Source organism: Rhipicephalus microplus, unplaced genomic scaffold (genome assembly GCF_043290135.1).
Source record: "Rhipicephalus microplus isolate Deutch F79 unplaced genomic scaffold, USDA_Rmic scaffold_15, whole genome shotgun sequence".
In the NCBI taxonomy this organism is placed as follows: domain Eukaryota; kingdom Metazoa; phylum Arthropoda; class Arachnida; order Ixodida; family Ixodidae; genus Rhipicephalus; species Rhipicephalus microplus.
This window is the reverse complement of record NW_027464588.1, coordinates 4,772,833-4,792,555: the sequence shown is the minus strand read 5'-3', so window position 1 is coordinate 4,792,555 and position 19,723 is coordinate 4,772,833. Positions and strand designations below refer to the sequence as shown.

At 47.0% G+C, this 19,723-nt stretch overlaps 1 protein-coding gene across 1 annotated transcript in view; it reads left to right on the top strand.

Annotated features, from left to right (window-relative positions):
• The first annotated feature begins 3,541 nt into the window (after positions 1-3,541).
• The window catches only part of LOC142761730 (glutamate receptor ionotropic, kainate 2-like), a 31,160-nt gene continuing 14,978 nt past the window's right edge, over positions 3,542-19,723 (top strand). The window contains exons 1-4 of the mRNA XM_075883141.1: positions 3,542-3,930; positions 4,440-4,493; positions 5,378-5,554; positions 10,546-10,710. Of these exons, the coding sequence (XP_075739256.1) occupies positions 3,652-3,930; positions 4,440-4,493; positions 5,378-5,554; positions 10,546-10,710 (675 nt within the window). The 5' untranslated portion in view covers positions 3,542-3,651. The remainder of the gene's footprint in view (positions 3,931-4,439; positions 4,494-5,377; positions 5,555-10,545; positions 10,711-19,723) is intronic.

Genomic DNA, 19,723 nt, shown 5'->3' with positions numbered 1-19,723 from the left:
TGTCTGTCTGTCTGTCTGTCTGTCTGTTCACTCTAACGATACTTCAAACGGCACCAAACCACCAACCCCATCCACAGCACCCACCAATATTGCTCAAGGTTTAGCGTTCATAGTTGAGCGATTGTCAATTAAAACAAATGCCCGCAGCTTCCCTCGGGAGACACTGAGGACGATGCGGAGCATATAATTGGTTAACGGGGTGTTAAAGTGCGACTAACTTGGGTCGATGGCTAAATTGGTTAACGTGGTTGTGAAATGGGGTGTTAAATTGAGACTTACTTGGGTCGATGGCTAAATTGGTTAACGTGGTTGTAGGAGGGGGTGTTAAATGAGTGAACACGTACACACGTATGCGAAAGGGCGGCGCTGGTCGAAGGGACGTCGATCATTGTGTTTGTGGATTCGTTGGAATTCATTTCACCGCGACCTTGGACGTCGACGCGCCGTACAAACCAACCGACGAGCGGCAACTGAGCGAGCGAGCGCCGACCTTGAGTATATATACAGCGCGACGGCGCATGCACTGTCAGCTGTCGAATGTTCGAGAAGGGAGAGAAGCGCAACGGCGCATGTGCGCGCGTCAGCTGCCGATGTTCTCGAAGCGCGACGGCGCATGCGCGCGCGTCAGCTGCCAATGTTCTCGAAGCGTGACGGCGCATGCGCGCTACATTATACAGCTAGCGAATGTTTGTGAAGAGGAGAAGCGCACGCGGTGTGTAGAGGAGGAAGGGTGCACAGATGGTGGAAGAAGGAGGAGGAAGCTTGCGGACGGCGCCGCACTACAAGCCTCGAGTATTAGATGCTCCGCATCTAAAACAATTATTGCGCATACCTGAGGCACCACCACAACGCTTCGACTTTTTGTATCTCTGCCTTTACACTAGAAGAGGCATACAAAAGTAACTCTAAGGAATGGAGCGTTTATCGCACTGCGCTCACAGTGCAACACGATGCTCAAAAAGGTGTTTTCAACGCTTTGCTACGACGTCACGGTGGTGACACCTGCCCGTCGCTTTGAATTCTACACCTTTTCACCTCCCAGACCGGAGCGCATCTTTCTCCGCGGTCACGCACGCCTTCGTTTTCGAAAATAACTGCTAGCTGGCACTTGTGCCTAACGTGCCTAGATGCGCTCGTTCGCCTCCGCCAAACGCTCGAGGCACTCTAACGCAGTGCCTGCACAATACCATTCACCGATTTTCTTGCGCAGGACATCAAACAAACGTTTCGTTCACTTTCTTTAGACGCAAGACTATCGTTTTTCGATGACATTTACAGTGTAACGTGTAGATTGGGGCCAATTTATTTTCTTTTCTTTTTGTTTACGAATACTCATCGGCAGCCTGCCCACGTGTTTCCACGAAAAATCTCAGCACTTTCAGATCATTGTGAACAAATATGCTGCCATATATGCTTACCGGTACAATGCCCACAATAAAGGGCATCATTGTTTTCAATGAAACAAGATCGTGTATGCTTGCAATCTCAATACTTAATTTTCTTGGTTGTAAGAGTTCATCGGTCTCTCATCGGGAAAACGCAGTTATGTGTTTCACTATATTTATCGGCTCGCTCATGCATTCGCCACGATTAGCCCTTATGTAACCGGATAAATCACTGTCAACATGTGCGACGAGACACTGCCGGTCGCAAAAATAGGTATTGCACTCCGTCTGAGCAGCTGAATTGCTTATCTATGAATGCTCACTTTCACTCACTGTTGCTAATGAATATAACGAAGGGTTGAAACATGTCGCTTTCACATACGATTTCCAAAAGGGGAAAAATGTTTCTTGCACAGGACGTTTCAGAAGTCAGGTACACTCTTAGTCAAATCCTGGTAAGATAACGATTGTTGAAGTTTAACGTCCCAAAACCATCATATCTTCTTGAGATATGATGGCTACAAAAAGTTAGATTACCAGAGGTTACAAACGTGCGCGATATCAGAATTATACGTCAGCAATACCATAATTGTACGTTTGGTTAATCCCCTGAGCACATGGCGTTTAAGCCCCAAGTGATGTTGTAAGTGGTGAATGTCAGCGTAGCTCCGTCACGCCACTAGAAAGAGACTTGGTCCACTTTTATTTATTATGCAAGATTGCAGACACACGGCTGAATTGGAGCTGAGCCTAATTAAAGCAGAAAGTTGACCTGTTCGTTCAAGGTTCTTTATTACAGGGAGTGTGCGTGAAAACACGGACAGACAAAGGGCATTAAACAAATGCTAACAGCGTTTCTTGTTTCATAACTTGCTGCTCTTGTACCCGTGTTCATGGGCTCACCTTATGCTATCAGGGATGAAGTGTGCTTTCACTGATGGCGGAGAGAAGCCACGGGATAAAAGGATAAAGCTGGACTACATAGGGAATTATCTAAAAAATATCACCCTCAATATTTATTGCATGATATTGTAGGACACGCTGTTGTTCAAGCTCTGATTACACACTAGCACAACCAAGAAGAAAATATTGCCTGCACGCAAGCTTTGAAGATTGCGCACCTCCGGAAAATTCTTGTGGCCTGGCTTGAAATCTTGTGCCATTTAGTGAGCCCGTGCGGGAGCCAAGTACTCATAACTGTTTTCTGAACTTTATGAACTTCATTCTAGATTAGCCAATAAGTAAGTTTTGTTTTGTTTTCAAGAATTTGGTTACGTCATAACGTTATTGCTCAATTAATGTTTAGCGCTCCTCCGCGGATGTTCTTGGTGATACGATATCAGTCGTTCTCTCAGAAGAGAAACGCCGTCTTGTATTTCATATAAACACAGGGCGAACGCTGTTGAAAAACCAGCCCAAATTCTATAGCGAAATACTTAAACGAAACTATTCCCATCAACTCCCTACCAGAAAGAAAAAAAAAGAAAATTTATCAAGAACGAATTTTTTAGTATGTTCGTTGTCAATAGCGTGACTCTGTGTGTATTGAAATAAACTGGTTGTTTTGTTTGTAGCTTTGCTGCACGTTATTATTCTGGCTTTAAGAATGTCGGTGGCTCCCATTCCTAAATTTAGAAAAAAAGATTATACTGGAATACTTACGAAGCATTATCAATGACCATTACCCACATAATTATTGATATTTGTGTGGGAAGACGACATCTGCTAGAGTAATTAAAAAAAAAACCTGTTGAAAACGTCCAACGTTTAAAAAAAACGCAGATGATCCAAGTTTCCGCAGCCTTTCACCACAGCGTCTTTCATAGTCTCAAGGTGGTTTTGGCACGTTAAACCCCAACAAGTAATATTTTTATGATTATTTGCACATGAAACAACAGCACGGATTTTGTGGAAGCCTATCACGAAATACAGTCAACCGAAATCCTGTTTACCCTCGCTCTTTGCCCTAACACTGGCAACACTATTTCACACTGCACAATGTTCACCTTATCAGCGCATCACATGACCTGGTGCGTTTTAGTGATGAAAAGAAAAATGATGCACCAAGTTTATGCTTTTTTACCTGTACCATAGGTATCATTTTGTATTCTAGCGGTGTTCATTGATTTTTCGCTCTGCTCATTGCTTCCAGCACGCCGGAAGTATTTCAAACCTTAAATCAACGTTTCTAGGGCTCTGTAATAATACCAACTGGATGTGCTGAAAGTACAAGTTCTGAATGCACTAGTAAACAGTCCTTCTTGAAATGCAGGCTTGTTCATATTTTTGTGACATTTATCTAAGGCTGGCACAATCGTTGGAACGATGGCCATTTTTTATTTCCTTTATCGAATTCTCAGCGTTGGTGAGGCTGCGTGGCCTCTTACACTTGACTCAGCCTGGCAGTCTCCCAATTCCGGTGTCGCTTCGGTTACTTCCGGAGAAGATGAACCCCGGGATCGTTCTGCGGGAGATCGCCAAGAACGGCGAAAGCAACATCGTGCTCGACGTGGCGACTCACAAGCTGGGTGATTTGTTCAGACATGTACGAGAGCATTTATATTTTCATATGAGTATAGTGTATGCGTGTGCTTACGTTTTCTTTACTGTCGTTTTCTGGGCCATTGGGCCTTCGAATTCAATATTTCAGCCTTACCGCCATCTGGTGAACTACTTTTCAGTCACTATATTCCAACTACCGTACACACGAGAAAAGTAAACAAATCTTTGAACCACGACCTTCTTCAGTATATCACCCTTAATTAAGCGAAAGGTAAATTGATGCGTACTCAATTACGTTGGGTTGTTTGGTTTGTGTTCGGTGCTCAAAATAGAGAATAGAATAATAATTTTTGTCACTTAATCCTATCGGCATTTGAGCAGTTTTTGAGAGATTCATGCATGTTCGACTTGAGGTATTCACGCGTGCAATTTTCCACAATTGCTTGGTCGGGAATTCCAGATGTGATGATACATATTCATGTGTTCTTTCAAAAAAACCTTACTTTCTGAAACACACATCGCATCTCACATATAGTGAAAATATATTTACAGGCACAAAGAGTTGGAATAGTGAATGAGTATCACAGCTTCATCGTCACCACACTGGTAAGTGTCATTGACGAGTTTTTGCAATGACAATGTTATCCTCTCTGTCAGGCTTTTTCGGATGTTGTGTTTACGAAAAAATTATACTGCAGGGGCAATAAAATTCTCGGTTACAAAAGTTAACTCTACGGACTTGCTCATCCATCACCCAGCCCTGGTCTTAAAGAACGAACATCCCGCGTGATGTCTAAAGAAAGTGTTCTTTACAGTATGCGTGTACAAACATTACTGAAGAAATGCCACACATAGAAATAGTGGATTCTACACAAGGGTCATTTTATTGTGCACTCGCAATCATACTTAAAGGCTGCAGAGTGTTCCTCTGCGGGTTGACAATCTGGTGATGCGGGTTGACAAAAACCTACCTCCCCGTGGCTCCATCTCACTTTTTATCGCTTGAGATGTAATTTTCGGTCCCTTTAGCTTGTCTGTCTGCATGTGTGGATCGCCATGCGCCCTTTTCGAATATTAGTGTGGTGTGTTGTCACGTCAAGATATAGGTTTATTTAATCAAAGGTTCTCGCTTTGTTTTGCAAGATATGCGGAATTTCTTGTACATTACAGCATTCGAAACTTAAAGTCAGAATGAGCATTCGTATTACATAACACGACACAGCAGGGCAGCAATCAACGCATGACTGTTATAGTCCAGTTTTTGTGGAAAACATTCATTAGAGATACATTGTCGCCCATTGTCAGCGATGAAGAAATATTATGTTCTGCACTTGGTGCGTATCGAGCCTCAAATCATAATGAGCTTTAACCGTGAACTTAAGTCTGAAGATACAACTTATAGAAGTGTAAATTGCAAAAAAATGTGGCGATGTTTTATGAACCGAGGTTCCGTAGTTTTGCTACTTAAACCAAGTATTTGGATGGTGCAGGACCTCCACAGTGTCGACCTGACAGCCTTACAGAACTCTGGGACGAATTTGACTGGCTTCATGCTCCTGAAGAGAGAGGTCTGGGAACAGGACATTGGAGCTGTACGTGAGAAGTACACAAAAACTGGCTTATACCCACTCTTCTTGACTCATCGGGTCTCCTGGAAGCAAATAAGGGTGAGTTATTAAAGCAATATATTCTCATCCCCGCTGTATGCAGACTTGGCCACCATAGTTAAAAGACTCAAACTGCTTAGCAAGCAGGCTAGATAATATTGGAAATAACAATTTTTTGCATCGTTCTACGTGTCTCAGATACCTTCTATATTGCCACCTGGTGTTCTGTGCCGGTGAACGAAGAAGACGAAGACGAGCAACCCGTGCCAGCGGAGACGTCATTCTCTGTGTCTCAGATTTTGACAATCGCGTCTCCTTGTACAATACTTCGAGCTACTAGCACGTGACAACTGGTGGAGGTGCTGGGTACCCTATGCACTGAACCCCTCCCAGTACAAGAAGCTCCAGCTTCATACCGGTGGTTACGCCTATTAATCATGCTAGCTGAAGGATCCGTGAACTGGACCCTGAGTTTGGACTTCTCTCAGAAAGGATGACGGCCCCAACTATCCTAGGCAGCGCCGTCCCAAGTGGCTTCAACTTAACTGCTATGGAAGGCGCAACGCCAATGCACTATCCGCTGTTCAAACCACGAACGCCGAATCCTTTTCATGGTGCTGTCCATGAGGATGTAGAGGATTGGCTAGTCCACTATGACTTCGTTGCTGCTCATAACAAGTGAAATGACACAGACAAGCTCCTACATGTCTACTTCAGTATGAATGAAGGGGCGCGTGTTTGGTACGAAAACCGGGCAAGTCTGTTGACGTCATGGGTGGACCTCAAACTTCGGCTTCTCGAAACGTATGCAAGTCCCGATGGCCAAAGCGAGCTGACTGTGAGCTACAGGGCCGTATGCAAATGCCATATGAAGGCGTAGCAATGTATGTTGAGGACAAGACGCGTCTTTTTTGACGAGCTGACCCTCACATGCCGGAAGAGAAGGAGGTGTGATACCTGATGCGTCGTGTGAAGGAACAGTTGTTTGGTGGTCTTGTTCGTCTTAATTGAAAGCACGCTTCGGCAACAGGCACAGTCGTACGAGCGACAACTGAACTTTGCCTCTGCTATGGAATAGATAGGCGGTCTTGGCGGCAACAGGCACAGTCGTACGAGCGACAACTGAACTTTGCCTCTGCTATGAAATAGATAGGCGGTCTTGGGGTCACGTCGACTTCTTCCGAGAGCTCATACGCTCTGTAATCCGCGAAGAACTGCAGACGTTTTCAGTACCCTCAGCCTCCACTATCAGTTCTTTGTTCGGCATCGTCCGAGATGAAGTTCAGCACGCACTACAAGAACCGTCCTGTCAGACAGAGCCGCAACCCCTAAATGACTTCCCTCGCATGTCTGCTGGAAGCATGGCAGGGGCCGAACTACGAGAACCGTCCTGTCAGACAGAGCCGCGACCCCTAAATGACTTCCTTCGCATGTCGTGTGCGCAAAATCTGCTCCAGCCAGCACCACCTTTGGCTCCACCTCGCATCGCGGCCCCTGCCATGCTTCCGGCAGACCAAACTCTGCGCCAGCCTGCACCGCATTTCACTCCGCCTCATATGACGGCCCCATCCATGCTTCAGGCAGTCCAAGTAGGCCCGTACCTGAGCGACCGCCGACCGATTCCGCAAAAATCAGACGTATGGCTGGCCCCTGATCGACGTCCTCTTTGCTGTCACTGTGGAGAACCTGGGCCCATCTACCGACAGTGCACTTATCGAGAGCTGAGACTTTCTGGTTTTTCGATGGGTTGTATAACTCAACCTGAAGATATCATCCAAGAGCTTCGTTGTGAATAATGTCCCTCGATGAATGATAACATATGACGGCGCGCCAGGCCGTAGCACACTTTGATGCATAAAAATAAACTGGCAACTTCAGTTGCGGTCCCTCGTGGCAATGCCTTCGCCTTAGCGTAATGCGTCAAGTAATCGGTTGCGACAATAATCCATTTGTTGCCGGAAGAAGACAAAGGAAACAGGCCTAGGAGGTCCATTCCCACTTGATCAAACGGTGTAGGGGTTGGATCGATTGGTTGTAGATGGCCTGCACGCTTTAAGAGTGGTGTTTTGCGACGCTGGCATTCACGGCATCCCTTCACGTAGCGTTTGACTCAGGCAGACATTTTAGGTGATGCGAATTTTCTTCAAGTGCCACTGAACTCTTTATAGGTGAACAGTGAATGCCATTTATTTCCCATTGCCGGGCCCAGGACGCATTTTCTCTCATGCGCTACTTTGCTTACTGTTTTCTTATGTTGCGTACTTTTCTTGAGCACCGGGTCGATACTCTCTTTGGGGGAAGTGTAATGCCACCTGGTGTTCTGCGCTAGCGAACAGTGAGCCAGTTCTGTGCCAGTGAACGAAGAAGACAAAGACGAGCAACCTTTGCCAGCGGAGACGTCCTTCTTTCTGTCTCAGATTTTGACAGTCACGTATCCTTGTACGTTTCTTCGAGCTCCTAGCGCGTGGCAATATCTTGTGACTGTATTCAAGAAAAAACAGCGCATCAGTTGCGCAGCTTGAATTATGTAGTTACTTTTGTAAGCGATCAATTCCTGTGTTGAACATTCATAACAGACACTGAAAAGACTACGTCATACTCAAACCTCAATTCGTCACAAGTAGGTATAATGTACAATTTATATACTTAGCAGTCATAGCATCATCATTGAAATTACTCATTTATATTTGGAGCACGACCCAGAATCTGTTATAGCGAGGACACTGTGTCTCCATCAGTAAAAAATAACATGGTGTTCGCTACTCCCGCAAAAATAGATATAACTTTGCACATCGAGGTTTATATTGGCCCCAAAGAAACTGCAATGTTTCGGCAGATTCTGCTAAGCGACGCACTGAATTTAAGTTAAAATTGTGTCATGAAAGAGAAAAGAAATTTGCTTGTCCTAAATCATCTATAGCTTCCTTAGAAAAATAAATATTTGCATTCAATACGCAAGTTTAACACAACACAATAGTCGCACTGTAAAGTAATGCTGTAAAATACGCAGAGTCCTCAAAAGCAGTGTACTAATCGTGAAAAGCTGTGCACTGAAAATTCATATCTGCAGCTGCTACCACGTTTACCATGACACAATTAGCTCAATAGTTTTATGATACTCTTCTCACATCCATTGTCCCAGCTCGACTACCTCGAGAAACAGAGAGGATACTTGTTTTTTTAATACTTGCTTAACGCTAATCAAAATTTTGGGGAGCATAAAGCTTCGCCTTTAGAAGTTGAACGCCATAGCGACAGCTTGTTCCTAGTGCGTATCTCAGACATTTAGTGCGTGAAACATTTTCGAATTTGCTATGCACTCACTATACGTGGCGTTAAGAGAATAGGTGCAGTGCTATGTGGGCCTTTTGTAAGGGGGTACCGGTTTTCAACCATGGAGCTATTATGCTAATCACATATTCTGACGCCCTCCGGCAATAGACGCTTGTACCACGCATTATTGCTGATATATTTCATCTTGCATTTCGAAGAATGTATACAGGGCGCTTTTGTTTGGGAAGCATGAAAACTACTTTCATGAAATTTGCAAGCAGACGAAGTTTTTGTCGCTGTTTTCACAAGCAGAGGCTTGGTGAAGTAGTACAACATCCACTTGCCACGCAAACGACCCAGGTTCGATCACCAGTCTGGCGCAAACAACCCTGGTGCGTTCCATATTTTTTTTCAGGATTTTATGGCATTTACTTACTTTATTTGTGTCATTCTCAATTTTTGAGTAATGCACAGGATGATAATTTTTCGCTCACCACCAAAGACGCCAACACCAGAATTTCTGCGAAACAATCTCTCTAATGCTATGGCGTTAAGATATCATCTTGTGTGCCGTAGTGCAAGAGCAGTTCGGAAAAAAGTTCACAAGACAGGAAAAGCGCCCACTTGCAAGTGAGCCTGTATCTTGTCTTGTGCACTTTCTTCCAAACTGACCTGTACACTCCTACGTAAGATCCTGCACCAACAGACCCAACAATACAATATTTTGCAAAATTATATTAGGTATGTGGTGTAAAATGTAAAACTGTCGTCGTTGCTTGAAACTCGGGGTGACAAAGTACCATAGCGGGGACGAGAACGCTGGGTAGAGAAACACGCAGGACGCAAGACTCAGCGCATTTTCAACGTATTGATGTACAGCCATCGCCACTGCTTTTTAGAATGAATCACAATCATTTTCAGGCAATCTGCTTTCAGCCAATTAGCTTCACGTCATCTTGTTTCAGCAAGTGTACTCGGGCTCATGACGTACCTGTGTCAATAGGATTTTTTTTACCCGCTTTCAGTGAAGACGAACCGAGTAATTAAGAATGAAAGGCACGGAGGTAAACAAGCTTAGAGCAACTGGTATGCTACACCACATATTGGGAAGAGGATGGGGAACCATTGCAACATGCAAAGTATTCAGCATAAGAAACTTGTGGTATATGCCCTGCGTGTAGGTCTCAGTCACAATGATTGATTAATATGTGGGGTTTAACGTCCCAAAACCACCATATGATTGTGAGAGACGCCGTAGTGGAGGGCTCCGCAAATTTCGACCACCTGAAGTTCTTTAGCGTGCACCCAAATCTGAGCACACGGGCCTACAACATTTCCGCCTCCATCGAAAATGCAGCCACTGCAGCCGGAATTCGATCCCGCGACCTGCGGATCAGCAGCCGAGTACCTTAGCCACTAGACCACCGCGGCGGGGCTCAGTCACAATTGAATCATTCTTTAGAGTTGCCTCCTGACGCAGAAATTGGTCGTTATCATAAATAATTGTCTGGCTTTTTATGTTGTTGCCGATGTGCTGCGAATTCTTTTCATCCTTCCACTGAATGAAATGACAATAGATGACTGCGATACATTTTAATTATGATTTTGTTATGAAATTATTTCTTTACGAAAATTTACAGTAAAAAATTCTCTACAAATTTCGAAACATGGTTGGCCAAGTCAGGCGCGTAAGAAGCTTCAAAATGAGCACTTTGAATCAGCGTTACTCACAGCGTTGCAAATGAACTATCGCAAAAAGTTCTGGTGTTTGCGTCCAGACAGACACGGCTCTCACTCAAGAGGCTCTGATCGTTTTGGTGCGAGCCATCCAGAGCCTAGCCAAGGCGCGTGCATTGGAGGCACCACCACAATTCAGCTGCCGTGCAAGCTCTGCGGAAAGGAACCTGACTCAGTCGAACATGCTTAAGGAAGCCGTGAGAAAGGTAAGTTGAATATCTTAAATTTCTTCAATACGATTAGTTGCGACACTTGTTATATGGATAAAAAACTTTTTATTGGGGTCCTGAAGGATTCCAAGCATAATTTTTATACGATGGTTACCGTGGGTGCAACACGCACAAAAAGAGGTTTGTTTTAAGTATGAAGAATAATAGTAATTTTGAACGTAACAATGCGTCGTGAAGTTGCGTCATCAAACCTTCTCAATAACTTCCCTGAAGTTTTCAATCTTGCCAAGGTAGCATTGAAATGTGCCATGTAATTGTTGCAATATAGAGCTAACACAAGCGGAATGTGCTGGCGAAATGGCTCCTCATAGAAACCCGCGTACAATACAGCAGCGAGATTGCTACTATTTGTTAAGTATCGTGTGTATTCAGTGCAGAATACAAAACATTGTCTCGGACTTTGACTCCAAGCTATATATAGTAGCACCACCAGATCATTGGCCATATGACATGTATTGTCACACAAACTAAATTTTTACATAGTGATCTTACTAGTAGTAAGACTAACCTGGCTTCTTTGAAATTGCACTGAGTAGGCCCGTTAATTCACCAGCTATAATTGTAGATAAAATCATTTTTGGTGCCGATGATATATTTCAAGGTTTGTTGAAAAACATCTGTTCCATATTTAGGTGCTAATAGAAGGAAACGATTCGCCCATGCTCTATCAAATGGTTTGACGCTGTTGGATGAATAAGCTCTTGAGACCACGGTCATAATTTTGCGTATATAGCGCCAGAACCACAAATTATCGTAAATCAAATATGTCAAATAGACCTAATAGCTGAATCTCAGAAGCAGGTGTCCTTAATGTGCAATTTTCTTGTCCACAGTGGTAAATTTGCCGGCTGTGAACATGTTGGAAGTTCCGTCACATTAGAGCGCTATTGACGTATGAGAGAGAAATAAGAAATGGAAGGAGGATATGTTTTATTTGGGGGTTCGAAGAAACCAAAGATTACTAAAGTTTTGTGATTTTGGTAACAAGGTCTATTTCTTCACAAATGAGGGGCTATTAGTCAAACTAATAGGAAATGTCTGGCACCGAGCATTGTTTGAAAGGTAGACAAAGATCTTTAATTTTGTGGTTTCGAAAAAACAGAAAATAACTAAGATTTAGTGATTCTGATAGCAAAGTCTACATCTTCACAAATGAGGCGTTTACTTTAAGTATGAGTAGTGAAACTGATAGAATATATTTGAACCGAGTACGCCACCCACTACACCACGCCCGGACATGATAGAATATATTTGGTAGCGAACCTTGTTAGGAAGTATTACAGGATATCACGCCGACTGTACGCGAGATTGTACGCGAGTACGCCAACATTCCGAGCGTAAATCAACTAAGTGAGTAGTGCTCGTTCGTGTACATTGACCTTGATAATCCCTCGCGAGACTTCATATGCCGATTTGATAGCAAGGTGTACTTCTGAGTGCTGGCATGGCATTCTGTGTTGTTGCTGCAACTGAAACCATTGAGTCACCTAACACCGCGAGGAAGACTAGGAATGGCCCCTTGTCATTCGTGATGGTCTACACTATGAGTAGTACCAACTTACACACCTTTGAACATTAAACCTCGCTAAGTCGTCCTCTCGTCAGCTACATATTTTACGGTACCTTCAATCATTGCATGTAACAAGATTACTTACTGCAGGCCTCGTTCTCCGTTACGTTCTCCAAGTACTGCTTGCTACGAAAAGCAAACATTTTTCTCGTTTCCGCCTTGTAAGATGCAGTCGTCAAAAAATAACGAAAGCAGGCAGTCTTTGATTTCATTTCTTTTGACGAGTCAATGGTAAATTTTCTATCACAAATGTAAGGCTATCGCTGGGCTTAGCACTGGTGTTATTTCCACACAGGCCTGATGGCTGCTAGTAAAGAAGCGGGGGGGGTTTAATTACGCTGTTCCTTAATTTGTACTGATGCTCTTGTATCTCAACTACTTTTGTTGTAACAGTGTAGATTTTAAGAAGACTAGAAATGCTCGGCAGAAATATCTGTTAAGGCATGTAGTACATGTAGTAGCTGTGGTATATGAAATATTTTTCTCTAGCTTTTGCAGCAACTCATTCTTCTATAGATGTGGCCGTGGTAATTAGTACTCGCTGTACTTAGTGGCCCTGCTCATATGTAGAGAACGTGCTCATTGGTATCGTGGTGCGGTAACGCAAAGGTTGCTGGGCTTATGTGGCTGGGCTTATGATGGCAAAAGAGCAATCGTTTTTGCCACCAAAACAATGACTCAAGGGAAGCCACGGCATCTTCTGTAAGAAGTGCTAGTAGATGAATCAGCGTAATGATACTTGAGGAACTCACGCTGCGATTCACCCACGCGCCCTTATATAGCTTATATAACAGACACATTAAGCAATGGCCGTAACACCAGGAATAGCACATGCAACATGCAACTAAAAACATAGGATGGAAATAATATAACAGGGCATAGCAAGGTTCTCAGAGAGCCCACGTATTGGCGCGTGACAGTTTTATCATGAATGACAGTATCATATGGGATACTAGATAGTTTGCGTGCATCAGAAACGACAGAAGCATAGTAGTCGTAAAGTGGGGAAGCAAGCATTGCAACAATACAGGCAACAGGAAGTGCAAGGGATAGATGTGGGCCCCACAAATAAAACTAGCAATCAGTCCTCACCCACAACAGGTGATCAATGTCAGTTTGGTGAGTTCGCTCGTGGCTTTCTGAAGGTTCCGCGGGAGGTGACGTTACTTCCACTACTTGAGCCACCAGGCTTAGAGTTACTCTGCGAGTTGGTGGTCCATGACGACTTTTCGGCTGAACACACAATTTCGGGAGACAGAGATGTCGATCGTGCGGCTTGCTAAATGGTATCGCTCTCTCATTTTTGGGATAATTGCCGGCTCCTACGACGTGTCGATGCCTTGCCGGTCACTTCTTGGGTGTGCACAGGATGTGTGCGCGACTTTTTAAATGCGAAGCATTTCTTGGCAAATTTTGCCGACATTGAGCGTATCTATCTATCTATCTATCTATCTATCTATCTATCTATCTATCTATCTATCTATCTATCTGTAGCGCCCTCGTTCGGGCGGCGCGCAAACCGGAGAGCGCGCGATGGCGAGAGAAGAAAATAAAGAAGGCGCTAGGCCGTGGCACGTGAAGCCACGGCTCGCGTTTCTGGCTGGCATCGGTTATCGTTCAGGCGTCTCTTTCTTTCGCTCCTGTGGCATAAGCCTACAAGTGGTGACCTCGGACGAAGACAATGACTGACTCGAATGCATCCTCAACCGAACAAGCCTCACGTCCGCAGGACGTCTCGGCCGTGCAACTGCGTCTCCCATCTTTCTGGCCACAGGACCCGCAAGTTTGGTTTCATCAGGTCGAGGCGCAATTCTCCCTCTACCGCATCGCCTCGGAAACGACACGCTACTACCGCGTAGCCTCCGTCCTTCCTCCTGACGTTGCCACCGAGCTCTCCGACGTCCTCTCCAACCCCTCGGACACTACGCCATATCAGCACCTTAAAACCAAGGTGCTGGAACGATTCATGCCTTCGGAACGCGTCCGCCTACAGCAGCTCCTTGCAGAGGGGGACCTTGGCGACAGGCGCCCCTCCCAACTACTGCGCCGAATGCGACAGCTTCTTGGGACACACGACGTCTCTGCCCACTCAGCGTTGCTTCGCGAGCTCTTCCTCCAACGCCTTTCTCAGCCAATCCGCCTCGTCCTCGCGGTGGCCGGCGACGTCGATCTCGACCGCCTGGTGGAGCTCGCTGATCAGGTTCATGAAGCGACCTCCCCATCTGTCAACGCTGTCTTACCACCAGCAGACACAGCGATTTCGCGCCTTGAGGCCCGCATCGACGAACTCGCCGCCTCCATTGCCGCACTCCGGAGCCCCCTGCAGGAGACTCGTTCGCCTCGTTCCGGTCGTCGAGCTCTTCCACGCACACGAGATGCTCGGAGTCCCAGCCCTCCACCCCTCTGCTGGTACCATCGGCGTTTCCGTCACCGAGCCACGAAGTGTACACCCCCATGTTCGTGGCAGGGAAACGCCTGCCGGGATCACTGACGGCGGCATGTGATCTCCCTTCTCGTCCCAGCCACCTTTTCATGGTCACGGACCAGCTATCGGGCGCCAGGTTCCTTATAGATACGGGCGCGGAAATTAGCGTTGTGCCCCCGACTAAGGCTGATCGTTCAAAGTCACAGGGGCAAGTGCTTCGTGCTGCCAACGCCTCGTCTATAGCAACGTATGGGCTCCGATCTCTCACCCTCGACTTCGGCCTTCGCTGCATTTTCCGGTGGGTTTTCGTCATCGCAGACGTGGTTCAACCGATCATCGGCTCGGACTTCCTCTCATACTTCGATTTGGACGTCAGCGTGCGGCGGCGCCGCCTCATAGATGGTAAGACTCGTCTCTCCATCTCGGGAGTCCTGTCCGACATCGCTCCAATGGCCATCCGCATGTTGATACCTTCCTCACCGTTCGAAAAAATCTTGGCGAGTTTCCCGGAGTTAACTAAACCGTGCAACCTCACTCAGCCGCCTAAACATACGGCGACCCACCACATCGTCACCCGGGGTCCACCGGCAGCTGCTCGACCACGCCGCCTGTGCGGAGACCGCCTAGCTATTGCTAAACGGGAGTTTGACCACATGCTGCAGCTCGGCATTATCCGCCCGTCGTCAAGCGCTTGGGCTTCCCCGCTGCATTTGGTGCCAAAGCGTGATCCTGGTGACTGGCGTCCTTGTGGGGACTATCGAGCGTTGAACGCCAAGACTGTCCACGACAGCTATCCTCTACCTCACATCCAGGATTTTACATCGCGCCTCGATGGCTGCACAATTTTCAGCAAAGTGGACCTTGTTAAGGCGTACCACCAGATTCCTGTCGAGCCCGCCGACATACCTAAGACCGCCATCACGACGCCCTTTGGGTTGTTTGAGTACGTGCGGATGCCTTTTGGACTCCGAAATTCGGCTCAAACTTTCCAGCGGATCATTTCTGAGGTCACACGGGGTCTTCCTACTGTGTTTGCGTACCTTGACGATGTCCTCATCGCTAGCCGCACACCTGAAGATCATGAGCACCATCTACGCGCTCTGTTCCAACGTCTTCAGCAGTACGGCCTCGTTGTGAACGCCTCTAAGTGTACTTTCGGTGCATCTGAGCTCGAGTTCTTGGGCCATCACATATCATCCAAAGGAATACGCCCTCTCCGGTCCCACGTCAAAGCAATTCAGGATTATCCTCAGCCTACAACACTGCGCCAATTACGCCAATTCCTGGGGCTTGTGAATTTTTCCAGGCGCTTCATACCACACTGTGCCGAACTGCTACGACCGCTCACCGACCTCCTTCGGTCGACCGCCGGCCCGTCCTCCGCCATTCCTTGGTCGTCAGAGGCCCAGGCCGCCTTTGCTGCTGCTAAGCAAGCGGTCGCTAACGCCGTGCTTCTTATTCATCCACGCAGCAACGCCCCTACTCGGTTGATGGTGGACGCATCCAGCGTGGCCGTCGGAGCCGTCTTACAGCAGTGCATTAACTCCGAGTGGAGACCCTTGTCGTTTTACTCTCGGAAGCTACTTCCTGCTGAGACCCGCTACAGCGTTTTTGGCCGGGAACTACTAGCCATCAACGCTGCAATACAGCACTTTCGGCATTTCCTGGAAGGATGCTCGTTTTACGTGCTGACTGACCATAAGCCACTGGCGTATGTTTTCCGCACTAACTCATCCAAGTACGTGCCCCGTGAACTCCGCCATCTGGCTTATATATCGGAGTTCACGACTGACATCCGCCACGTGAAGGGAGCTGACAACACCACCGCAGATGCCCTTTCTCGTATAGCCGCGGTTGACTCTCCACCGCCAACCATCGACTGGGCCTCATTCTCCTCGGCACAGCAGGATGATAGAGAACTTGCCGCTTTTCGGGAGAACCCCCGTTCTCTCCGACTACGCCTGGTGCCTCATCCATTATCATCTGAGCGCTTGTGGTGCGATGTCTCAGCTGACCTTCCCCGCCCTTTCGTTCCCGCTTCATTACGACGCACCGTTTTCCATTCCTTACACGACATCTGTCACCCTGGCATTCGGGCTACTCAGCGTCTTCTCACCCAGCGCTATGTCTGGCCCGGAATCAACGGGGATGTGCGCGCTTGGACGCGCATGTGCCTGCCCTGCCAGATGACAAAGGTCTCCCGTCATACTAAGACGCCGCCCCAACCTTTCCTTCCACCCGGCCGTCGTTTCGACCATGTTCATCTAGACATTGTGGGCCCTCTACCAGTGTCTGAGGGGTACCGTTATATATTGACCATGGTCGATCGCTTCACACGCTGGCCAGAGGCTGTTCCAATTCAAGATATCACAGCCGAGACAGTTGCCCGCGTTTTCATTTCTACGTGGGTATCCCGTTTTGGCTGTCCTGGCACCGTGACAACAGACCGTGGACGTCAGTTTGAGTCCTCGCTGTTTACTTGCTTTAATCGCATCCTCGGAGCCAGACATTGCCGTACCACGGCTTATCATCCCTGCGCCAACGGCATGGTGGAACGCCTTCACCGACAACTGAAGACCGCCTTGACTACCTGCCTCAATAGAGCCACCTGGGTTGATGCCTTGCCACTGGTGCTCTTAGGTTTACGAGCTGTCATCCGGGCAGACCTGCAGTGCTCAACAGCAGAGCTGGTGTATGGCACTTCTCTACGGCTTCTGGGAGACTTCTTCACGTCAACGAAGCTACCAGACCAGCCACAGCAATTCCTACAACGCCTCCTCGACTGCGTTCAAGACCTCCGGCCCACTCCACCCAGACCTTCCGAACACAAGACCATATTCGTCCACCCTGATCTGGCCACTGCAACACATGTTTTCGTGCGCCACGACGCGGTCAGACCACCTTTGACACCAGCCTACGACGGACCATTCCGCGTCCTTCACCGCAACCCCAAAACTGCCACTCTACTTCAGAACGGCCGTGAAGAGACAGTCAACTTGGACCGACTCAAGCCGGCGTACCTGGAGACCGCCCTAGAAAGCCTCTCATCTACGACTGATCTTCCGTTGCAACACCACAAACGGCATGTCACATTCCGACTTCCAGTCTACACGGGGGGCCCTGTAGCGCCCTCGTTCGGGCGGCGCGCAAACCGGAGAGCGCGCGATGGCGAGAGAAGAAAATAAAGAAGGCGCTAGGCCGTGGCACGTGAAGCCACGGCTCGCGTTTCTGGCTGGCATCGGTTATCGTTCAGGCGTCTCTTTCTTTCGCTCCTGTGGCATAAGCCTACATATCTATCTATCTATCTATCTATCTATCTAGCCGCCTAGAACATTCAGCTCTCCAGGCCGTTTCGATAATGGTATCAATACCAAACATGGCTTGAGAAAACATGACTGTAAGAAGAATATATTTGACTAGTGATAACATGAAAATCATGACATGTATGTCATGAATGTCATGAGTTACATGTCATGGTTCTGCAGCTCTTCCAGTGTTTCGTTTACATGGCACGTTGCGAAACTGGTATGGTATGACATGATTCCATGACGATCACAAGCGACAGACCCTAGCGTGAAAATCATGATATGTGTGTTATGTAACAACATGAATTCATGCCACGCTCATGATGCGCTCACGGCCGTTTCGCTAGCGTCACATATAGAAAATTTGGTATTTCAGTACGTCAATAAATGATATGAAGGTATGTGACGGGTGCAAACATGATAATCATGAGATGCGTGTCATCTACAACATGGCTACATGCCACGCTCATGGTGCGCTGGCAGCCCTTTCACTAGCTTCACTTAGATACTAAATTTGATATTACGGGACGTGAATGGATGACAAACGTATGATACTCATCCAAACATGATAAACAGGAGATGCGTGTCATGTAACAACATGACTGCATGCTACGCTCATGATGCGCTCGCGGCCGTTTATTTAGCTTCACATGTACCAAATTCGGTGTTACGCGACGCGAACGGACAACAAAGGTAAATGACACATCAAAACTTGATAATCATGACATGCGTGTCATGTCAAAACATGACCACATGCCACATTGATAACGCGCTCGCGGCCATTTCACCAGCTTCACATATGCCAAATTTGGTATTACGTGACGCCAATGTATGACGAAGGTATGTGACTAGTGCAAAAATTATAATCATGAGATGCGTGTCGTGTGAAAACATGACTACATGCCACAGTCAAGGCACCAACACATTTTGACGTAAAGTGGTGCACGTGCTCGCTGGCGTTTATTTCGTCGCGTCATGCCGGCTTTGCAACACCAGGCGCCGGGCCTGCCATATACTCACAGGCGCACGCCGCGCTGCGTTGCCTTGATGCATGCGCGTTACAGGGCGTCCGGCGCCCCTCCGTCACGAAAAGAGAGAGACGCAGTGTTTTCTGGGTAACGCATCAGTGCGAAATTCAGAGCCGGCTGCCGTCGGGCCGTGCCGATGGACGCTGGTCACGCCTGGCGTCAGACTATAGAGTGCTCGCGTTTTGCGGCCGTAGCGTCGCTGTGCCCAGCGTGCGCGCGCGTCAACGCTACATTGAAGTATATTGAGCCCTTCACGATGCGCTCGCTGCCGTTTTGCTAGCTCCACATACAGCAAATTTGGGATTACGTGACGCCAATGGATGACAAAATATATTAGTGGTGCAAACATGATAATTCTGACATGCGTGTCATGTAAGATCATGACAACAGGCCACTCTCATAATGTGCTCGCGGTCGTTTAGCTAGCTCTCATATACTAAATTGGGTATCAAGTGACGTGAATTGATGATGAAGGCAAACGACACATCCAAATATGATAATCATGACACGGAAGTCATGTAAGGCATCATTTACCCCAACCTCGTGATGTTTTGCTGATTTTGAAGTGACATATCAATATATCTCATTCGTACTTCGCCTATCATCAATTCCTTCTGTACGTGGGATTTGCCCTTCTTTTTGTATCTGACACCGGAGCTTT